This window comes from Triturus cristatus, chromosome 7 (genome assembly GCF_964204655.1).
Source record: "Triturus cristatus chromosome 7, aTriCri1.1, whole genome shotgun sequence".
Taxonomy (NCBI): Eukaryota; Metazoa; Chordata; class Amphibia; order Caudata; family Salamandridae; genus Triturus; species Triturus cristatus.
Window position 1 is genome coordinate 868,854,713 of NC_140590.1, and position 24,158 is coordinate 868,878,870.

Here is a 24,158-nt window from a genome sequence, read left to right on the forward strand (position 1 = left end):
CTTTTTGACAACTGTACTAACCAGTGGCCAGACTACGTCTAGAGCACCTACTTCTGGGGGCCCATTACTAGAAAGAACCATTATACAAGAGGTGGTTCAAAAGACACCACATCTAGGGTACCTAGTTCTGGGGTCCCATGACTAGACAGGAAAACTGAACGGTCCCATCCCTAGGTAGACACACACAATGAGAGAAACAGCCTCAATGAGGTGCAGTCCAGAAAAGCGTGCAGGGATTGCAAGCACAGTGGCTGACCTGCATTTACTAACAGCCCTCTTCAAAGAGGACATTTCTGAACCCTTCACTGGTTCTTTGCATGTTGATGAGTTGCTCTTCAAGAAACTGAACTGCCATATCATTACATGGTTTTAATTTCTTCACTTTTGTCAACTGGTGGACCTTCTGTTGACTTGTGGAACACTTCAACCACAGATCCATCAGAGGTAGCTGATGGCTTCTGTTACCTAGTAACATGTTTTATCGTTTTTCGGACTTGAAATTAGCTGTATGTGCATACAGAAAAGTGGAGAACAGGAGAGGGGAGACAATACATGCATTCATGCAGAGGATGGACAGTACAAGCATACATGGAAAGGCGGAAGATGGGAGGAGCTAGACTTGATAAAGGAATGGAGTGGGTGGGTTTATCAGAATACACATGCGTGGGAGGAGGAGTCTATACCTATGCACAGAAAAGTGGAGGATGGGTGAAGTTAAGAGATAGGTATGGATGCACTATACCAGCATAGCAGGCAAGTTAGAAATGTACACACACAATAAAGTAGAGGGAGGCTTCGCGTGCGTATGAGGAGGAGTTAGCTAGAGACTGGTTCATGCACCTCGAAAAGAAGGGGATAAGGAACAATATCTGTCCTGGCATACATGATTGGAGGACATGGGAATATTTTTTTTCTGTGAACAGATAGGTGGAGCTGAGAAAATGGCTGTCCCTGCAAACGGGATGGGGAGGGCGTAAGAAAGGCATAGGCTGCTTACAGGTGTGGCAGGAAAGAATGACTGTACGTGGAGTGAGAGGTGGAGACACACACACACACACCCAAGAGGTAGGGGACATGGGGAAAGGCTTTACCTGCATATACGACGATTCCTACGACCTCCTCTGTGTTTCTCACGGTGCACCCCCGAAGCAAAAGGCTCTCGTTGCCAAAGCCGGTCTTCCTCTGGTCAGAGTGGTCTCTGTTGGAAAGAGGAAGAAACACATTTGCTCACGTAACTGCTTAGCCCATAGGAGGCGCTGTGTTCTTCCTGGTGGGGGTAGGAAAGGGGATAAACCAACACTTTTTACAGAAAGGGAGCACTGACATTCTCGCCTCCTAAAACCATGGACCACAAATATGCTGGGAGAGTACTCTTATAATGGCACGGCTGTTTTTAGCAAGTAAAGGAGGAAGAGGAAGCATCATAAATTAAAGAGATTCAAGGTAAAAAAAAAAAGAAAATATGAAATAGTCTGTGTGACGTGATTAGAGAAGCAAAAGCAATTCTGGCGACGGCAGAGCTGGGTGAGACTCAGTGCTGAGACACTTTCAGCTGGTGAGGCTGAGGTGACTGGTCAGAGCTACAAGAATCCTTCTGCTAGAATAGCAGGGTTTGGCCAGTGAGTGATGAGAGCGTCAACAAAGTGCTAGCAGCTAGGTCCAATTAGGAATGTTAGGAGATGCGCGGAGAGAGCTTTGTGCGGCTTGCGGCTAGCACAGTAGTGATACCATGTTGAATGTTCAGGAGCACTGAGAGCTGTGAGAGGCCGAAAAAGCAATGCAACTCTTAAATGGGGTTGAAGTGCGTCAGCAGAACAGGTAGTCACTAGGCTAAGGCAATACTGGCAAGCGATACCTAAAGCCACTATCACTGTGGCCAATGGATCCCTTCCCGCTGCATTTAAGAGGATCTTAGTTTTATTTCATCCTGCAAGCAATTTCATTTCTCACCCGTGCCACCTTCCTAAAGGTGACCCCTGTAAGCCATCTTTATTCAGAGTTCGATTTAGTAAGGATACAGCTGGGAACTACATATTGTGTCTCAATGTTGGGTAGGAAACGAGCAGCAAAGAAGTCCATGGTTGTACAGTCTTTTTGTTACAAGATGTGTGCTTGCTGTTGCATTCTGCGTGCCATGAAGGCCTACGTCGCAAATCGCACCCAAAATGCGTGATCTTAATTCCTCGTGTGTCTCAAGGACCATGCCACCCCGCTGGGGGGCAAGGGTGCTCTGAATCCATTTCCAGTGCCAGCCACAGTGTGCTGAGACTATGGCCATGGAGGCAGCAGGGATGCCATAAAAACTGTTTCTCTGCTGACACAACAGAGCTCAAAATAGGCGAGGAAGTGATGCAACCTGGGTGATGAGCTCAAGAGCAAATTGCATCTGATTACATTGTCCTACGCTAATGTAAGGCCATCAGATTCCATTTCCAAGTCAAAGAATCCACACAGATCATAGTGACAAATGGAGTTTTGTTTGTGTTTTAGTGTTCACTCAACTCCCTGGTACTAATTTAATCGATGTCTAAAGACAAAAGGTGGTTTGGTCATCCTGGATTTCAAACCTATGACATGCAGGTTACCAACCGCTGTGTTATGTTAAAGAAACGGAATGTCCCCCATTGGAGTCCTTCATTGTTGAGGTGTGAACTCAATATCACAGACCAGCTGAGAGCACACCCTCACACAATACAGACAGAATGCCTTCTTTACGCAATGCTCTCTGCAGTGCAAGTTATCTGCATGCCGCTCTGGGACCACACCTGTAGAAGGCAGCCATAAAAAGAGGAAAGCTGTGGTCCAAAGTCCATGCAATAACTACATAAAAAATGAAGCTCTCCAAGATAAGCTAGGCAGGCGAGTGAGTGACGCAAAAGCACCCAGACCACAGATAATAGATTTTGATAACATGTTAGAATCCAAACATAGGCCATGATATCGCAAGCCGAGATCTTGGAAGAGAGGGAGCGAAGCAGGTATTGGTGAGCTTTAACTAGGACAGTGCAAAGCGGTACTTGCACACTCCTGGGTGGGAAGACTAGGAAATCTCGGAAGAGGGACACTTTTATATATAAAGAAAAGGTAGTGGTGGGGATAAGGTAACGGAAAAACCCAGAGGGGGTCATTTGGAGACTGACTGATTTGGACGAACTTCCAAAATACTCAGATGTCCCTTATTCTCTAGAGTATTTAGATGGGTATACACTCTGAATACGGTTTTCCGGATATATCTGACCATTTTTTGTAGTTTCTCCACTTCTGCAAAACTCCAAAAGAACCCCCCAGAGTCGTGCAGTCAAACCACTGCACTTGTTTACAAAACATGCACAAGGTACCCTACCTCATCTTCTGTAAAAACATAAAGGCACCTTCTGAGGCTCAAACATAATTAATCCCCTCCCTTGAAGCTAGGTCTCAGTCACTCGGATTACCTCAGAATGCAGTTGGAACCGGAATTTGTAAAGATGTTCTATGGCAAATGAATTGTTCTATGTAAAGCACCCCACTGCGCTTGTGGCTACAACTGAGGCCCATAAATGTCAGAAATGACCAAAATAAATAAACACAGGACAAGGTGTGGTTCAGAAATCATTCCATCTGGAACTCAGATCTTTTGTATTAGCCTAGGCACAAGAACTGCGACCATCTTGTTGTTGCCTACAGCATGTTTGTGGTTTTCTTCACATTTTGTACGAAATGCGTTGTATCACAAGCTGGATGGCTTGGGGAGTCAATTGGTCACAGCAGACATCTGGTGTCATCTGCAGGTCGCAAGAACGAATCACAGGAGGCAAACCTCAGCATTCAATCCTTCGGAGGTTGGTTACTATCGAACCATTAAATTGGATAGTAGTAAAACCTATTATTTGCAGGGTACTTGAATGACATAGGTGTCGTATTATACACTACATTCAAATATTAGGTTTTTATCCTGTTATTATTATTTTGAAAGTAGACGCTGAATCTGTAGAGGAATCTCAATGCACTGCCTAAAGTAAGTAAGCTGCCCTGTGAATGGTTCTGAGTCAAAGCAGTATTAACAAAGCAGCCATCTGGCAAGGTGTCTCTCAGTGCTTTGTGTCGGAGGAGGTGTCTAACACTTTTGTAGTGTTTATTTCCGGGTGCGAATAGGTCAGGATATGAAAAACTACCACTTTGTTTTTATAAACTACGAACACTACGTGTGGTGGATTATGTAGCATTGTGTAATTTTCTCTCAAGCTGCAAGATCAGGTTATCTGTGTATAAAGTGGAAAGAAGGCTGACTGTATTGGAGACACCTTATTTCCAATTCTGAACTTCAGCTGAAAAAACACGTGGATTGTGGGAGCTGTAGTCCTGGTTCAGTGAATGGAGTTCCAGAACAGAATGGTTTGAAAAACAATGTCCAGCACTATAAATATATTGTCCTCGGATACCGAAAGGGATCTGTGCAGCCTGTACAGGAAAGGTGAGGGGCAGAAAGTCCTACAATAGACCTGTAAGCTGTACCCACAAGCCATCACTGCTCAAGGGGAACTGAGGAAAACAAGAGCCGTAGTTCACAAACTGTCACCCAACTGGACTTTTTCTTTTAGAGGGTTCATTCTCTTGTTTCAGCTACGTGGAAGTATTTTGGGGCAGAAGTAAGGAATTGTGGAAAACACCTGCACCAAGGTGGAATGCTTTCACCAGCCACTTACATGTAACCTTTGAACTTATTGAGGTTGTTGGTTGGCTTCTCACAGACGATGGTGTCCTTGAAGGCTTCCGGGTCAAACGGGGCTCCCTGGAAGAGAACGGAAGGCGTGAAGGTTAGAGAGAAAACAACAACAAAAGCCCAATCGAGGCCAGCCCCTTTTCAACATCCATCTAACATGCACCGAAGTTTAACCTGCGACATATGACATGACATGCATCATAATACGTAAAATATAACCCAGGACTTATGGCAACACACATCATGTAACATAACATACAATATTCTCCAAGATAGACCCAGCATATATCATACAACAACACATTACCGGACATCAAATGTTTAATATAACATTTAACCTACCATTTATCACAGACTATCATATGACGTATTATTAAAGTTTCCTATTTGCTAAACAAAGAGATGTAAAATAAATGTAGGCAAGGAAATCTATTTCTATTTGGGAAAAGGGGAAATATGTCTTCTTTTGAGTGATTCTCAATGCTATGGAGACTGACAGGTGAGACTGTTAAAATAAACTGTTGAGATTTCTTTATAAGGCATAAATCGCTGCAGATGTGCACTTGTGATGGCACTCAGTTGGAATAATGATAATGTTCTCATGTGCGTGCATTGCATGGTACATGGCTCCTCAGAGCTCAAAGGCCGACCCGGCTTCCGAGTGCGAGTTTAGTTTACAGGTTGCAGTTTCTTTTTTTCACGAAACAAAATAAATATGAATAAACAAATACATGAGAGAAAAATAGATGTGATCGAATGCAGATATAAATGTAAAAATACCATAAAACGGTAGCTCTACCTTAGACATAACTCACATCTGAAAAGTTGTTCTATGTCAATATAAAAATATTACTCTAAATGAGCATTCATAATTTATCATCAAAAATCACGTAACTAATAACCTGATATAGATCATGGCACATTGTGTAATCCATAACATGAGCTTTTCAGTTAAAAAATAACATAAAAGTAAAAAAAAAAAAAAACAATGACCAAGCAAAACAGATTGTTGCATAAACTGTAGAATACCATTTTGCATTTATTCAACATATAACCTCATATTCATTCCAAAAACTTTATTGCGATTGTTTAAAATCATAAAAGTACAGTCTTAATGTCACAATTTTCATAATAAATACATATTCCAGTCAATTTGAAGGTACTATCAGTGAATAATAATGAAATAACAATGTGGTTTGGCAGTATGCTAGCCACGCTTGATACCAAGATATCAGTGGATAATATTGCTAGTTAATTTCCTGCGAATTAACCACATTGAAAACAAAAACTTGGAGACTGAAACCACAATAAGTGGGTTAGTGTCGCTTCTCAGAATCCTAAAAAAATCAAGGTAGCTCCTAACGCCCAAATTTAAGCATAACTGTATAATCCCTTTTTCCGGATACCAGCATAAGCCGGACAAAAAAGCACAACATGAATCATAGATTCCTGTTCAATTGAACAACCAGGGCATGCATGATGTAATCCAACCGCCCATCGATCTGTAAATGGATATAAGGGGAGGGTTCCGTATCTGAACTGTACATATAGCTTCTTTGCTAAGGTTGGCTGGATAATATCAAGTTCAGGTACAAAGGCATAATATGGCTTAACATCAAGGAAAGCATCAGTCAAACTTGATGGTTTAGCCGAGCTGTAAGCTTTCATTAAAAAATAATCTTTGAGTGTTGTGGCAAGATATTTCTTGGTAATGCCTGAGATAGAATCCTCTGGATTGTCCCAGAGGTGTGCAAGACCAATCTGATTAAGTATCTGCCTAACATACTGGAGCCAGGGAATCTTATCGGCTCCTAGTATACCCAGGATTACTTTCAGTTCGTCTCTATAGCATGCCAACTCGGTTGTGCTCCAAATCCTCCTCCAATACATCAAAGGCCTTGAAGCAGCAACCTCTGAAATAGGGCGAATGTTTAGATCCAACCTCAATGGCATGAGCGGCGTATTATTTGGGAGAGTTAAGAGTTTCCTAATAAAATTGTTTTCGCTACTGACCATATCATTTGTAGGAGTATGGCCCCATAATTCAGCCCCATAGAGTGTCGAGGACCTGGATTGCACAGTGTAAATTTCGAGGGGGGCACTTATGATTTTTAAGCTACATTTTTTCTGAACTTTAAGGATGCTCCCTATGGCCTGGTTGAGTTTTAGGTTTGCTTTTAACTTTTGAGGGGACCATCCCATTTTATCATTCAAGGTCAGACCTAGGTACTCAAAAGTAGAAACCTGATCCAAAGGGATACCTTCCATCATGGGGAGTGGATAGTTGGAGGGTTTTACGTTAAAGGCTATATATTTTGTTTTATCTATGTTGACTACCAGATTTCTTTTGTTGCAGAAGTTGGTAAACTGGTTCAACACCCGTTGCATGCCCATCGGCGATTTTGACAACAGCAAGGTGTCGTCTGCAAACATAAGTGCAGGATATCTTCGAGAGGCCAATTTTGGGGCATCAATGTCTACAGTTTCCAAAAGTTCATCAATGAGCCCGTTGAGAAAAAGTGAAAATAGAGTTGGGGCAAGGACACAGTCCTGGTGCACACCCTTCTCTACTGGAAAAGGGCCGGTCAGGTGACCATGTTTCCCATAGCGAACTCTGGTATATGTCCCTTCGTGGAGAATCTTCAACTGGTAGCATAGATAAGGTGGAACCCCCATAGCTAGCAATAAATTCCAAAGCTGATTGCGGTCCACCATGTCAAATGCAGATTTCAAATCCACGAAGGTCAGATATAGACTGCCCCCCTCTAATACAACGTGTTTCCAGTAGAGGATCTGGAGCCTAAATAGTTGGTCCATAGTTGATATTTTGGACCTAAATCCCGCTTGAAGTGGGGTTAAGATGTGATTCTCCTCGATCCAATTCTGCAACCGTTGCAGGAGAAGTCTCGAATAAATGTTTTGGCTCACATCTATGAGGCTTATAGGCCTATAGTTACCCGGGTCGAGGGCGGATCCCTTTTTAAAAATTGGGATAATTTCCGCACCCAACCAGGTAGGTGGAATCGGTAACCTCATATATGTGACATAATAAATACTGACATATAACATCACTCATATCATATAAATGTAATATATAGGTTTAAAATTCTATTCAGCAGCCCAAAACACACAAGCTTTATTTTAAAGTAAAGTAGTGCTTAGTCACTTCTAATTGGGCTGCCAGTTTAGCTTGCAAGCCAATTACTTCTTAAAATACATATGGAAAAAATGCAGAAGAGTGAAAAAATGACTAATGTGGGATGATGAATCATAGTCCGGTGACAATTTAAGATGAAAGCCATCAAATGTCTTGGTTTCTTGCCATCTCAGCCTCTGAATGCTTGGGACAAACCTGGGAACTGACATTTTATGTGCTTCTTAGTGCCTCTGCCTTGTCTCTGATAAAATAAAAGACGCAACCCCCAATAAAGGCCGGGCACATTCCTGAAAAATTGCACACTTTGATAAAAGTGTGTTGACTTTTTATACATGTACAGCATATGCACTCTAATGTTCTGTGAGGCAACATGATACAGATTTATTTAGGGATTTTTTTAGATTTTGTTACTAGGCTTGACGAGCAGCTATTGTTTAAAGCTCAGGGGGGCCAACGTCCCAGCATCTTGTGTTTTTCTGTCCTAAGATGCTGATGAATCCTGCCTTTTAACACATAAGAGTCCTTACACTGACTTCTTGTGGAGGAGGTGATGTCTAAAAGCCACTGCATCTGGTTGACATCACGTCATAATAATGACTGTCCTTAAACATCAGCTTGTCAGTTTAAGAAAGTACATATTTTTTCTGCCAAATAAACACCTTTCATTTTAGAAACTGTCTCCACAAACAAATGTTTATAATTTTCATTTCAAAATACAGTTTTTTTTTCTGAAATGAGAGCTTTTCATTTTTGGTAAATATGTGCTTGCTGCCCAAACACCAACTTTTATATTTCACTAAGTCGTCATGCATTCCAATACCATGCTTTTGTATCACCCTCTAACGCCATGCATACCCATGAATGAATGAATGAATGAATGAAAGAAGTACAAAGGGCTCGGCTCCTCCACGAGTGCCCAGGCACTAACCCTGCAGAGCAGCGCCCATAGGCTGCCTTGTAACACAAGGCAAATACAAAGCTGCCAAGGTTTCAGATTGCTAGGTGTGAAATGTTCATAAATTCAGTGTAATTAGAAGTGACATTTCAACGACTAGGAGTGACACTTGCGAGCAAGTTTACCTAGACTGAATAAATAGTACAATTAACCAAGTGTTAACGGTATACAATCCCGGTGAGGAGCGCATTTACAACCTGTCTGGGCATTAGCTTCTACTGTGCACAACATGAAAATAGTCAAGCATTTAGATCTTGTGTCTTGGTCTCGTGCCTGCTCTCAGCAATGCAACAAAGTGTGCTGATGTCCTATTCATCAAACAGTGGCTATCCTTGCTTTCTGCTCCTTCAATATGTGAACGACCCATGGCTCTACCTGAAAGTATCCTCATCACCATATCAACTTAGGAAAAGATTGTCTTACCATCATCCTTGTATGCATGTCAAGTGCCTGCTGATGAGACCCTGGACACCTTCAGAGGCAGTAGATTGGTCTCCTACAACTCTCTTAACCAATTCTTGCCTTGCACTGTTGGTGCTCCATTGCACGCCGCAACTCTGGTCTTGGACTGGCTGCAGGCAGGCTTAGGCCACAAGCCACCGTGGAACGTGGCAATTCGTGTTTGCCGCCCGGCACGTCTCCAATGATAGTCGTCCAGGCCGCTGTCCTGTCTCCTGTAAGTCCCGGGCAGGGCAGTCCAGTGACTCCTCTCTGTCTCCGGCAATATATTGAATTCGGCCCGGGGCTAATAAAAGCTGACACAGACAACACGCAGTGGGCCAGTGTGAGCTGCAGCAGGCAGTGCAGCTGCCGGCACCATGATTATTTGGGGCGCTGCCCTCAAACCAGCCAGCAGCCTTCTTCTAGCTCCCAAAACAAACGAAAAGTTTCTTACCTGTCGGTGTAGTTTTGCAGCTTGAAGATCTTTCTGGATTCACTATGCTGTGCATTATTCCGCGATCTTGTGGTTGGGTCCGGATTCGTAGTCTTTCCTTTGTTTTTTTTTTGTAGCCCAGGTGGTCGTCGACGTCCACCATTTGGTGCACCTCCCGTGACGTCGTCGTGCTTCCTGCGGAAGTCCCACCTTTGGGGCGCCATCTTCGGGTTCTTTTTTCCCTTTTTTTTTTTTTTTTTTCCTTTTTTTTTTTTTTTTTTTAACCCTAGGCGATTGATTTATCCTTTTGTCCATATTTCTGTACGTTTCCACTTCTTTGATCCTATCCATTTCACCCCCTCTTCCTCCAGCCTCATCTTCCTGGCGGAGGTGGGTGGGTTCGCTAGTGAATCCAGAAAGATCTTCAAGCTGCAAAACTACACCGACAGGTAAGAAACTTTTCGTTTTGCAGCGTGAATCTTTCTGGATTCACTATGCTGTGCATAGATTTTGTAGCGGTTTTCCTATTTCTGTGGTGGCTGGGTGGAAGATGATCGCTGGTCGTTGAAAATGTGTTGTAGCACCCTCTGTCCGACCTGTGCTTCCTTATTCATTTGAATGTCCACGCAGTAGTGCTTCGTGAACGTGTGCACAGATGCCCAAGTTGCTGCGAGACAAATGTCCTGGATGGGCGTGTTTGCCAGGAAGGCAACTGTGGCCCCCTTCTTCCTTGTGGAGTGGGCTTGGGCCCCCTCCTTTAGCTCCTGTCCAGCCTGTTTGTGACAGAATTGAATAGTGAGGGCAATCCACCTAGCGATGGTGCCCTTGGTCACTGGTCTACCCATGAAGCTGGTAGCAAAGGACACAAACAGCTGCTTCGACTTCCTGAGTTCCTTGGTTCTTTCAATGTAGTGCATCACCGCTCTTCTGGCGTCGAGGGTGTGCAGGGCCTTCTCTGCGTTTGTAGTCGGGTTCTGGAAGAAACTCGGTATCTGGATAGTCTGGTTCATGTGGAACGCCGACACTACCTTGGGCATGAAGTGGGGGTCCGTCCTGAGGACTACCCTGTCTTTGTGAATTTGAATGTAGGGCTCCTGTAGCGTTAGTGCTTGAAGCTCGCTCACCCTGCGTAGTGAGGTAATGGCCACTAGAAAGGCAGTTTTCATCGTCAACATTTGTAGAGTGGCTTTGTGAATGGGTTCAAACGGCGCCTTCATGAGCTCCGTCAGAACCACGTTTAAATTCCATGCCGGCGGCGGCAACCTTTTCGGGGGTGCCATTCTTTTGGCTCCCTCCATGAATCTCTTCACCACCTGCGAGGTGAAGAAACTTCCACCTTTCTCACCTCTGGTGTAGGCAACGATCGCTGCTAGGTGTACCCTTAGGGAGCTCGAGCAGAGGTTACTCTTTAGAAGGTGTGTGAGGTACCTCAGCACAGTTGAGTCTCTTGTCATCCTGTTTTGCAGTCCCTTTTTCCTGCACCACACCGTGAATCTCTTCCACTTTGCGCTGTAGCACTTTCTTGTAGTAGGTTTCCTTGCCTCCCGTAGCACTCGCATGGTGCTCTGAGGCAACTTTAGGTGTGCGAACTCTAGGTCTTCAGGAGCCATGCTGCCAGGTTGAGGCTCTCTGGCTCTGGGTGCAGGACCTCTCCGTTTTGCATTGAGAGCAGGTCCTTTCTCCTCTCGAACCTGTACGGATTGCCTTGCGCCATTTCTTGAATCTGTGAGAACCATGTCTGCCTCGCCCACTGTGGAGCCACCAGGATCAGAGTCATGTTGCTGGTTCTGCACTTCTCTAGCACTCTGTGCAACAGGGGTATCGGTGGAAAGGCGTAGGCAAATGTCCTCCACCAGCTTATCCATAGGGCATTTCCCCTGGATTGCTGATCTGGTTGCCTGGACGCGAAGCTTCGGCATTTTGCATTGTGGCGTGTTGCAAACAGGTCTATTGCGGGAGTCCCCCATTTCTGGAAGATTTTCTCCGTTTCCTGGCCATTGAGCTCCCACTCGTGCGATGCTGAGGTCTGCCTGCTCAGCCAGTCTGCCTCCACATTGTCCTTCCCTGGCAGGTGAATTGCCAGTAGATCTATCTTGAGAGGTATGGCCCATCTCCAAATCTCCTGAGCTAGGGATGAGAGGGGGAACGACTGTGTCCCCCCTTGTTTGTTGATGTAGAACATCGCCGTGGTGTTGTCTGTCTGTATCAACACTCTCTGGCCGAACAGGTGTTTCTGGAATGCCTTCAGGGCTAGCAGTATCGTTTTCAACTCGAGGTAGTTGATGTGGCGGACCGCGTCCGCTGGAGCCCATAGACCCCTCACCCTGAGGTTGTCCATGTGCGCTCCCCATCCCTTCTGTGATGCGTCCGTGGTAATGGTCACTGTTGGGCTTGGTGGTGTCAGGCTTCTCCCCGTTGTTATGTTGTCTCTGTTCCACCAAGTTATCTCCTCCTGCACTGCGTGCGTAACAACCACTAGATCCTCCCAACTTCCGTTTGCTTGTGACCATTGCTGTTGCAGCCATTCCTGGAATGGTCTCATGTGCAGGCGTACATTCGGCACCAGCTGGATACAGGACGCCATCATTCCCATCATCTTGCTCACCGCCCTCACTGTCAGAGCTCGCCCCTTCTGGTAGAGCTGCGTCTCCTTCAGTAGAGCATCTGTCCTCCTGTCGCTGGGCACTACCGTATTGTGTAGGGAGTTGATCTTTGCCCCCAGGAAAATCTTTACCTGCTCCGGTTCCAGCGACGATTTTCCCCAGTGGATGGAAAACCCCAGATTTGTGAGGGTGTCTGTTACGCGTTTTGCGTGCCTCTCGCACTTCTCGCGTGAGTTTGCCTTGACCAGCCAGTCGTCCAAGTAGGGGTATACGTGTATTCCCTGTTTTCTTAGGTGTGCCGCTACCGCCGACAGGCATTTTGTAAAGACCCTTGGCGCTGATTTTAATCCGAAGGCCAGGGTTGTGAACTGGTAGTGTTCCTGTTTGATGTTGAATCTTAGAAGGCCCTTGTGCCTTCTGTTTATTGGGATGTGAAGGTAGGCATCTTTGAGGTCCACGGTGACCATGAAGTCCCCTTCTCTTATCTGTGGCAGTACCTCCTGCAGTGAAGTCATTTTGAACCTTTGTGTTTTGACGAACTTGTTTAGGTACCGGAGGTCCAGTATGGGTCTGAGGTCTCCGTCTACCTTCGGAACCACGAAGTAGTTTGAGTAGACCCCTTTGTTGCGTTCCCTGAACGGCACTGTCTCTATGGCTCCCTTCTGCAGGAGTTTCCGTGTTTCTTCTCTGAGTATTGCCAGTTCTTGGGCCGATCTCTGTCTTCCCTTCGGCTTTCTGTTTGGAGGTCTTTTCTCCAAGTCTACGCAGTATCCGTACTGCACGATGTTCCGTATCCACTTGTCTGTGGTTATGCGCCGCCACTCCTGAAGGTAGAACCTCAGCCTTCCGCCTACCGGTGACGTATGCTCGTAGGCTCTTGAATCTTCTCTTCCCCCTGATGACACCTTTTTGCGCCTCACCCTTGGGGGCCTGACGAGGGTGGGCGTCTTCTTGCGTGCTGAGTCACTTCGAGGAGGGCTGATCGCCCCCTCTCCTCCTTTGGCCACGTCCGTTCCCTCTCCCTCGAAAGGACTGGCCCCGAGGTTGATATTGCCAGCTTTGCTTCTGCTGACTTTGTCCGTGACCTTCGCCCTGCTGACCTTGTTGGAACGCCTGGTGCGACGTACCCTGTTGGCTTCCACCCCTACCGTAGGGTCTCCTCGAGGGATTTCCTCGTCTCATTCCCCTCAGCTGCAGGGCCCCCATGGACCTCGCTGTCTCGTTCTCCTTCTTGAGCTGGGTGAGCTTTTCGTCCACCGTTGCTCCGAACAGTGTCTCTCCGTTGAAGGGGGTGCCAAGGATGTTGTTCTGCACTTCCGGTTTGAATCCCGAGATTCTTAGCCATGCATGCCTCCTTTCTGTGACCCCTATGGCCATGAGTCTTGCTGAAGTCTCTGCCCCATCCAACGCCGTCTTTATACAGGAGTTGGCGATGTTCTTGCCTTCATCTACCAGGTGAGAGGCTCTCTGGCGGTATTCTTCGGGGAGGTGCTTTACTAGCTCCCCCATTTCATCCCAGTGTTGGTACTGGTGTCTATTTAGGAGTGCATTTGAATTCGCCATGCGCCAGTGCATTGCGGCGTTCCTCTCGACCTTTCTGCCTGTGAGGTCGATTCTCCTGCTCTCTTTATCTGGAGGTGGCCCCGAGGTTGCTGGCACGTTGGCCCTTCTCCTGGCCGTGGAGGCGATGATGGAGTCTGCGGTGACGCTACCCTTGATGTAAGGTGGGTCCAGGGAGGAGTGTTTATACTTTTTCTCTGTCCTGGGCGTGATCGACCGACAGGTGGCAGGCTCCTTGAAGGCTTCTCTCCCCTGGTTCATCACGCTTTGTAGCATGGGGAGGAACTGGCTCCTAGTCTGGATGGGGAGCAGTGTTTCGACGAGAAAATCTGCTTTCGGCCTCTCCTCGTCGAGCTTGACGCCGAAGGCCATTGCTGCGCTCTTCACCACCATATTGTACACCCCGATGTCGTCGGGTGGCGAAGGCCTCGAGGGGTACGTGTCCACGGCCTCCTCCGGGTTTTCGGTGTCGAGATCTTGCCATTCGACGTCGTTGCCGGTAGATGTCGCCGATTCGAAGAACGATTGTTGGTCTTCTTCCTCGGCTTCTTCCTCATAATAGGGCTCCTCTTCCTCTTCGAGGTCCCTTGTCAGCCCTTCGGCGTCGAACTCATCCTCGACTTCGACGACGTCCGCCGATGAAACCGTTGGAATCTTGAATTCCTTCATCCTGGCGTCGAACTCCTTCTTCCTTTGAAGGATGTTCTCCATTTCGGCCTCGAGCCGCCTCTTCTTTTTCTCCATTTCGGAGATGCTTTCGGCGTCGACCGCGGGTCTTTTCGATGAAACTTGCGTCGACGTCGAACGTTCTTTCTGCGTCGATTGGCCCGTTTCATGGGATGATTTCGACGACCCTTGCCTTTCGGCGTCTTTCTGCGCCAGGGAGTCCTTTTGTAAGGATCCGCTGGGCCTTTTGTCCGAAGTTCCCCCTTTGGACGTCGAAGTTTTCGGCGCCGGGGCTCCCTTCGTGGACCTTGACTCAGTTTTTCTCGAGTCACTCTCGTGTTTTCGAGATGTTTTTTGATTTGCGCTCGACGATTCTCTTACCTCGTCTTCTTTTTTCTTGTCGGTCTCTACGACCGTGAAGTTTTCGGCTGTCTCGGCGACGTTGTCCTCGTCGTCCGTGTCGAGGCCCAGCGCGTAGAGTGTCGGGGGTTTTCCTTGGCCCTCCATGTTGGCGTTGGCTCTCCTCTGCCTCTCTCTCACCCTGAGTGTCTTCGGCGCGAAGACTGAGCAGGCGTTGCAGTCGATACTCTGATGATCCACCGGTAGGCAGAGGTTGCAGACCGGATGCAGGTCTTTCTGCGCGAACTTGTGGTGGCAGTTTGGGCAGAACTTGAATGGCGTCTTGTCCATTTCGCTCAGGGTTTCTGAGCGTGCATTCTCCAAGGTTGTCGAAGAAAAAGGCTCGCTGGTCTTCTTTCTTCGCGTTCCTGTCGAAATCTGTTCTTTCCTGATGTCTTCTCTTGATTCTATCGATGAAACTCGCTTTTCTTCCTTCTTCCTCCGAGTGAACTTCTGGAGCTTCCCGATGACGATCCAGACCCAACGGCGGAAAAAAGAATCTGAAGATGGCGCCCCAAAGGTGGGACTTCCGCAGGAAGCACGACGACGTCACGGGAGGTGCACCAAATGGTGGACGTCGACGCCCACCTGGGCTACAAAAAACAAAAAAAAAAAAACAAAGGAAAGACTACGAATCCGGACCCAACCACAAGATCGCGGAATAATGCACAGCATAGTGAATCCAGAAAGATTCACGCTGCAAAACTCCCTGTTCCTTCTGGCAGTAGGACTGATGTCCCCCAGCGATGACGTTAGGCTGGCGGTTAGAGCTGCGCCGCGGGCATTCCGAATCACAATCATAATACATTAAAGCAGTGGAGTGAGGCTGCTAGCAGCCTTAGCGCAGCTGTTAGCCCCAAGTATGGGGGAGCAGCACAGCATGCCACGGAAGGCGTGCTGCCACAGACTCCATTTTAGGCTGCGCTTTCAGTGCCAGCTGCCACACAGCATATGCATGACAATGCATTTCAGTGCGGTAATGAAGAGTACCACACTGAAATGCGTTAGTCTAACACCTGATGCATGGTACTTGGCAGGACTGCAAAGAGACAGGTTTGACGTGCACTACTGAATGACGATTTCTGAGTTATGGCCGCAATGAGAGGGGAAGCCAATCACACTCTTTACTTGCAGTGATGGAGAAGGAAGTCCCACCCTCCCCAACTAATAGGCTCAAACGCCAGCTGACAGCAAACATGTCAACGTTGGTTGGTGAGATGGTGATCTCTTACTGAAGTTATGCATACACTTGGGCGCACCCGAGAGTCGCCAAAAGGAGGAGTGCGTGGTGTATCCCTTGGCCTTTACACTAGCTTCACAGAACCATGACACATGCACACACAGGGTAACATGCAGACATACAGCCATGCAGGTACACACACACACGTTAAGTTTCCATGTTGCATAGCGCACCACTGGTTGTGAAGAAACATTCGTGATATTTGGAGTCCCGCCTTTGAGCCGATACATGTAAACCAAAGAATTCTGCCTTTTTGCATTCAATCTGCCTCAGCAAATGCTCAGAATAACGTTGTGAGGCAGTGTCACGTTAAACGTCTTTTTGGCACATTCCAATTGTTGTTTTCATTCCATTTTGTACTCCTCATAAATAGGTGTAAGTTTGTACGTGTTAGTGATAGAGGAAGACAATGTCGGAGATCCGCAGGCGGGGGACAGAAAAACATTCACTGGCCAGTTTCTGAGACAGAGAAAGACAATCCCAGGCTAAACTCTGGCTGGGACAAGAGAAAGCTACCTTATTGGAATGCGAACAATCTAGTTACAGGACGCGGTCCACTGTCGGCGGGCAAAGCTCTCATTCCTAAAATGACTTCTAGTCCCTTACAACGCCACGAGGACAAAGGTAAGAATGTCTTTGAGAGTACTTGGATATGCTGATTGGAGGACGATGAAAGCAGAGCAGGGCTGCCTGGGGTTGCCATGCTCTACTTGGAACCTGGGCAGCTTGGGGGGGCAGGTGGTGCCAGCTTCTCTCAGTGCAGGCTGCAGTCGCAGTTCTTGAAAATGAGAAGGACAACCTGCAGGCACTCGCCACATGACAAGGTAGTGCTGTGAGGTACAAGGACCCTGATGCAAGTGCTAATAATGCTCCCATCTGTGCCATCCTGACAGCTAGCTTGCCTTTGTGTTGCCCCAAAATCACGAGTACTAGTCCCCCACGTAGGCATCCTCCACCCTACTGCACCTATTGATCGCCAGGAATCTTCGTTACTCTGATTCACCCTTCCCTGTCCCAGATGGTTCCACCTCAGTGATCTAAGAACAGGGGGAAGGAGACGAGGCATAGATACCCAACTGGCAAAGCATGGAGGTGTAGTAAGCTGCAATGTTCGGACAGGGAACCTATGAGTCGGAAAGGGACATGGGAATGGCAAGTGGGGTCCGCGGGAGAGTGTCCAGTATTATGTTAGAGGTTCTGTGTCCCCATCTCTTGTGTTCATACATAGTTTTCTTTATGAGATATCCTTTTACCTATGACCCTGCGTCTTTGTGATAGGTGTCTTCTACTCAGTGACTCTGCTGGAGTGTCCGCTCCGCACACCATCACTAGACCCACATCTGGTTCTCCTAGTTTCTGCCAGGTCCCGTCTCCCCCATGCCTTGCTGCCCCCATTCTCACCCGCCTGCTGATGCTGTGCCCATGGAGTGAGCGTGCTTCAGCATACAAACTGGAGGGTGCCCGCTAGCTTCGGCTCTGGTGCAGAGAGTGCGCACCGATGGCTGCATGTGTCCCTTGTTTATCTTTCTGTCTCTCTCCCTGCTCAGAAGGGAGCCACTGTTAGCATGTGAGATTTTACAACAAACAAATGATGGACGGAATGCTCACAATGCAGACATTCTCCCCCAGTCAAGAGATCTGGGTTAAATCCATCGTTCTTTTGCCCACTACGCCACCCCAGTTTAGACATGGCCCTATGCAAATCAGTCTTGACCCTGTGCCTCATGGGAACAGTCCAGCCCGAACTGCCAAGCCATGTCTTCCCTGGACCGGAATCAAGCATCCTAGGACCGGTTTCTGGCTATCAGCCGTCATCAGCCAGGATAGCTTGACTCCAGTGGCGTAGTGAGCACGGGTCCCACGTCTGGGAATACCCATCCCACTTAGGGCGAAAAGCGTTACGACAAACAAATGATGGACGGAATGCTGACAATGCAGACATTCTCCCCCAGTCAAGAGATCTGGGTTAAATCCATCGTTCTTTTGCCCACTACGCCACCCCAGTTTAGACATGGCCATATGCAAATCAGTCTTGACCCTGTGCTTCATGGGAACAGTCCAGCCCGAACTGCCAAGCCATGTCTTCCCTGGACCGGAATCAAGCATCCTAGGACCGGTTTCTGGCTATCAGCCGTCATCAGCCAGGATAGCTTGACTCCAGTGGCGTAGTGAGCACGGGTCCCACGTCTGGGAATACCCATCCCACTTAGGGCGAAAAGCGTTACAACAAACAAATGATGGACGGAATGCAGACATTCTCCCCCAGTCAAGAGATCTGGGTTAAATCCATTGTTCTTTTGCCCACTACGCCACCTATTCCGTCCATCATTTGTTTGTTGTAACGCTTTTCGCCCTAAGTGGGATGGGTATTCCCAGACGTGGGACCCGTGCTCACTACGCCACTGGAGTCAAGCTATCCTGGCTGATGACGGCTGATAGCCAGAAACCGGTCCTAGGATGCTGGATTCCGGTCCAGGGAAGACATGGCTTGGCAGTTCGGGCTGGACTGTTCCCATGAGGCACAAGGTCAAGACTGATTTGCATATGGCCATGTCTGAACTGGGGAGGCATAGTGGGCAAAAGAACGATGGATTTAACCCAGATCTCTTGACTGGGGGAGAATGTCTGCATTGTCAGCATTCCGTCCATCATTTGTTTGTTGTAACGCTTTTCGCCCTAAGTGGGATGGGTATTCCCAGACGTGGGACCCGTGCTCACTACGCCACTGGAGTCAAGCTATCCTGGCTGATGACGGCTGATAGCCAGAAACCGGTCCTAGGATGCTTGATTCCGGTCCAGGGAAGACATGGCTTGGCAGTTCGGGCTGGACTGTTCCCATGAGGCACAAGGTCAAGACTGATTTGCATATGGCCATGTCTGAACTGGGGTGGCGTATTGGGCAAAAGAACGATGGATTTAACCCAGATCTCTTGACTGGGGGAGAATGTCTGCATTGTCAGCATTCCGTCCATCATTTGTTTGTTGTAACGCTTTTCGCCCTAAGTGGGATGGGTATTCCCAGACGTGGGACCCGTGCTCACTACGCCACTGGAGTCAAGCTATCCTGGCTGATGACGGCTGATAGCCAGAAACCGGTCCTAGGATGCTTGATTCCGGTCCAGGGAAGACATGGCTTGGCAGTTTGGGCTGGACTGTTCCCATGAGGCACAGGGTCAAGACTGATTTGCATATGGCCATGTCTGAACTGGGGTGGCGTAGTGGGCAAAAGAACGATGGATTTAACCCAGATCTCTTGACTGGGGGAGAATGTCTGCATTGTCAGCATTCCGTCCATCATTTGTTTGTTGTAACGCTTTTCGCCCTAAGTGGGATGGGTATTCCCAGACGTGGGACCCGTGCTCACTACGCCACTGGAGTCAAGCTATCCTGGCTGATGACGGCTGATAGCCAGAAACCGGTCCTAGGATGCTTGATTCCGGTCCAGGGAAGACATGGCTTGGCAGTTTGGGCTGGACTGTTCCCATGAGGCACAGGGTCAAGACTGATTTGCATATGGCCATGTCTGAACTGGGGTGGCGTAGTGGGCAAAAGAACGATGGATTTAACCCAGATCTCTTGACTGGGGGAGAATGTCTGCATTGTCAGCATTCCGTCCATCATTTGTTTGTTGTAACGCTTTTCGCCCTAAGTGGGATGGGTATTCCCAGACGTGGGACCCGTGCTCACTACGCCACTGGAGTCAAGCTATCCTGGCTGATGACGGCTGATAGCCAGAAACCGGTCCTAGGATGCTTGATTCCGGTCCAGGGAAGACATGGCTTGGCAGTTCGGGCTGGACTGTTCCCATGAGGCACAGGGTCAAGACTGATTTGCATATGGCCATGTCTGAACTGGGGTGGCGTAGTGGGCAAAAGAACGATGGATTTAACCCAGATCTCTTGACTGGGGGAGAATGTCTGCATTGTCAGCATTCCGTCCATCATTTGTTTGTTGTAGCATGTGAGCTTTTACCCAACACTTACGTATCTTTTAGGTATTTCACACACCTTTAAGGGCAAAATGTAGGAGTGAGTATAGAACAGGTGCCCAACGACTGAGTATGTGGTGAAGTTGTCAGGTAAATTAGCATATTATCCTTGATTGACGACAATCTTTCTTTAGAAATAAATATGCAACATAGTCTTAATTTGAGAGCAAACGCCGGACCGTGGACGGAAATGGACAGGGCGCTCAAACAAACAACTAAAGAGGCAAACTAAATGAGAAAGGATTCAAGATAGCTTGATTTTCTGTCAGAGGTGTGGCACTCAGTTTTGAGGTGGCAGAAAGTTCTAGGCGATGAAGGGGAAGTACCAATGAAGAGAGAGGGAGGGAGGGAGGGGCCTGGATGGAGGCCAGGGTGCACATACTGAGCATTCCCGCACTCTGTCCCCTCCACTGCACACCTGTTTGCTCTCATGTCCATGTATGCCCTTTGCAGCCATAACCCCCTCATGTTTCCTACATATTACCCTTGCTCCACCTCTACCTCACAGGACTGCTACCTCGTCTCCACTCACTTTTATATTGGCATCTCTCCTCATCTCAATACAAGTCTTTCCCCTTGTTCTCCCTCACACTTACAAGCGCACGCCAAACTGGTTTCCCTTCATGACTCTACGTCATCTCTCTCCTCTGCATACTCTCCCCACATGTGCTTCCATTTCTCTTTTCGCTCTGCTCTCCTCGTCTCCCTTGCATTGCATGCCTGCTCTAAGGCATCTCTACGTTAGTCATTTCTGTCAGTTTTCCATTCTTAGCCTGGCTCTTATCAACACAGTCTATATCCGGCACAGCCATGCTGCCACTCATCCCTGCATAGGTCACTACACATCCTTCTTCTCTTCACCTCGTTATGCGCACTCTCTCCTTCAATTATGCATTCCTGCTTTCAGCATCCCTCCTCCACGTTTCCACGCATAGCCTCCCCGCACTGGTTTGTAGCCCCTCCCATATGAAGATATGCATGCCCTCTCTCTTCATCCATGCATGACTGCTGACGTGTCATGCTGTGCATGGGCTTCTCACTGTGTTTGGCCGTGAGTGACCTGTGGCAACATTTATAATGCTGGTCTACGAATGTCCAGAAATCAGACAGGCGAGCTAGACGAGCGCCTGGAATGCCGACCCTGGAGGCCTGGACACATTCCTAGGGTAATCGATTTGAAGAAGATCAGCGCGGAAGAAATGTTTTCAATACAAGCGCCCTGCCCCTTTTGTGTCTGCTCTCTCTTCTGCGCTGCTGGGCTCTAAATAATGTGACGAAGCAGACTGGCGCGAGCAGCACCAGGCACTCAGGACTCTCCGTGGACGTGACAGATCCACCACTTGAGCTGAAGGAAGGCGGGGCCTCGGTGGCTGCAGCTCGTAAACACACCCATAGCATGAGCGATTCCGAGAAGAGCGTTCCACACTGGTGGCTCATTATAGCTCCCGTGCACGCTGACTGACGTACCACACGTGCCTTCTGGGCGCGCAGAACCTTTCCAAGCCACTGCTTAGTGAATAGCAGCAGGCAGCTCGACACAATCAGTCACTCAGACTACTCATTTCAAAAGAGCTTCCCCACAGGAGCTTCCCCACAGAGGCTTCCAAACTGCTGCGAAATTAACTTCAATTAATGGAAACCCACGACCACAAACAGCACCGTGGTGGAGCTGGGACACGCGCTATGGTGAACCCAGTTCCAAAACCAAACCATGCACTTGCAACCCATCACTGGCAGGGCAGCTAAGCTTCTAACAAGATGTGTCTGCTCCTTCCCACTCCCTCTCCTTCTCAGGCAAACACTGCCACGCCAGAGCTGTGGCCTACCTAAGGGTGATGCCTGTCTCTACCGGTGGCTGGGCTTGTGTCCTTCTGTAGGGTAGGGCTGAAAAGATGGTCCACTCCTAGGAGCTTCCAATGAGCTATCCTTAGCTCTTCCGGCAGGCGTGCCATCGGATGTGAACCCACGTCACATCCGTTATTCCCATAAAGAGCTCATGAAATAGCAAAGCGGCCATAGGACAATTCTGCAGACCATCTCGTCTTCTGTTTAAATCCACACGCTAAGCATCAAAGGACAAGCCTACCTGATTGAAATACCCCTTCACCACTTGTCTCTGCTTGAGGTTGGTCTCGCCATCCAGGTTGGCCGTCTCAATGTGGCAGATCCCGTTCTGGTCTGAGGAATAGAGCAACAGGATGTCCGCAGGGATGATTTCATTGCAGACCATCTTGACGAAGTCTCCGACACGCACCTCTCGCCAGCATTTCTCCACATAACCCTGCCCAGCCCTGTGGCGGAATGAAGAACATGCATTTTTAGTAACAAAGAAGGGGACCTTTACCACACAAAGCTACTACATGGTGCGATTATTGTCATCATAGAGACTGTAAGAACAACTTGAGCAACACACACAGTTCAGCCAAACAAGGCTGCAAGAGGGCATTTGGCAATGTTGCATGAAAGCACGCCATTTGTTAGGGCCGGCTGTCCCACAGCATTGCCTGAACATAGTACCATAGTATATCAACAAAGGAGGGGGGGACGAGGAGCTATTAGAAAAGGTCCTGTACCAGGGCTCCCAAGTTAAATGCAATAGCAGTATGATGGTAACAGTTCCTAAAGAATAAAGTAAGAGAGATTCAGACAGCCAGTTAGGCCTTAGAAGAATGTGCAGTGTCTCCAAGATGGTTAGAGTGTGCCGAGAAAGAGTGAAGGTACTCCTATGTGGATCTGTAAGTGCCCTCACACACCCAAACAGGTGTATAGCATCATCATCGGGCTGGTGCTCCTCGTGGGGGTGGCGCTGCAGTCCCTCACGGGCCCGTTTGACGGGGCTCTTTGTCGGAGATCTTCAAGGAGTTTGCCGCATTTGTGCATGGGGGTGTGTGGGGCTAAGTGGAAGTGGTGTGGTGAGTGAGTTCTAAAAAGAGCCCAAGGACACTTGCAATTTATTAAGGGTGTCCTAGGGGTCCGGATAAAATATATCACGGGGATGGAGAAGCAATCTCAGTTGCCTGTGTGAGAGGGGAAAATGAAAAAATACAATCCCTCTTCTCTCACCCGTGTAGTGGATAAAGTGAGTGTGTCAAGGGGTCGACATGTTTCGCGCCATAGATAGTCCCTAGTGGATCTGGGGGCGCTTCATCAGGACCAAAAGAGTAAAGTATGTCAAATGGGAGTCGGGAAAGAGACACCCTATAAACCCATGAGTCCTAATTGTAGGAAAAGTAGTTGCAAAGATAGTTAAGAGACACGTCGTCTTAGCGTGTCCCTTGTTACGGCCCTCCCTAGTTCCAGGTCAGGCCTCGTCAGCTTCGCCAAATATCAGTGAAGGCAGTGCGTGCTCTTCATCTGTGCTCCGGAACACCTACCCGGTAGCTTCGGCTGCTCTCACACAGGCAACTGAGATTGCTTCTCCATCCCCGTGATATATTTTATCCGGACCCCTAGGGACTGCAGCGCCACCCCCACGAGGAGCACCAGCCCGATGATGATGCTATACACCTGTTTGGGTGTGTGAGGGCACTTACAGATCCACATAGGAGTACCTTCACTCTTTCTCGGCACACTCTAACCATCTTGGAGACACTGCACATTCTTCTAAGGCCTAACTGGCTGTCTGAATCTCTCTTACTTTATTCTTTAGGAACTGTTACCATCATACTGCTATTGCATAGTACCATAGTACCATAATAGGTACGGCAAATACAAAAGCAACTCACATCCTGGATGGACTTTGAAAAATACAAACTGGAACTAGTTCGAACAAATGATTATTATTAAGGGAGAAATGTGGTCTGGAGGCAAAGTTGCCACATGTGGATTTGGGAGACTTCCATGCTTGACTCCACTGTCATAAGGGGTGAATGATTGCACCTCACAGTACCTCAGGCCCTACATATGCTAAAACTAGGAGCATGTAAGAATGGGCTACAACCTGAAATGGCATGCTGAAATATTAGGAGGAACAAATCAGAAAATGGCCATAGGATCTTTCCAAGAGTACCCATA

The 24,158-nt window shown here is 47.9% G+C and overlaps 1 protein-coding gene across 2 annotated transcripts in view; it reads right to left on the bottom strand.

The window, feature by feature from the left end:
- ATP10B (ATPase phospholipid transporting 10B (putative)) overlaps window positions 1-24,158 on the bottom strand; it is a 443,815-nt gene that overhangs the window by 67,050 nt on the left and 352,607 nt on the right. For both annotated transcript variants that reach the window (XM_085617824.1, XM_085617825.1), the window contains 3 exons: window positions 22,231-22,435; window positions 4,686-4,771; window positions 1,092-1,198 (listed from right to left, as the gene is read on the bottom strand). In XM_085617824.1, the coding sequence (XP_085473950.1) occupies window positions 1,092-1,198; window positions 4,686-4,771; window positions 22,231-22,435 (398 nt within the window). The remainder of the gene's footprint in view (window positions 1-1,091; window positions 1,199-4,685; window positions 4,772-22,230; window positions 22,436-24,158) is intronic.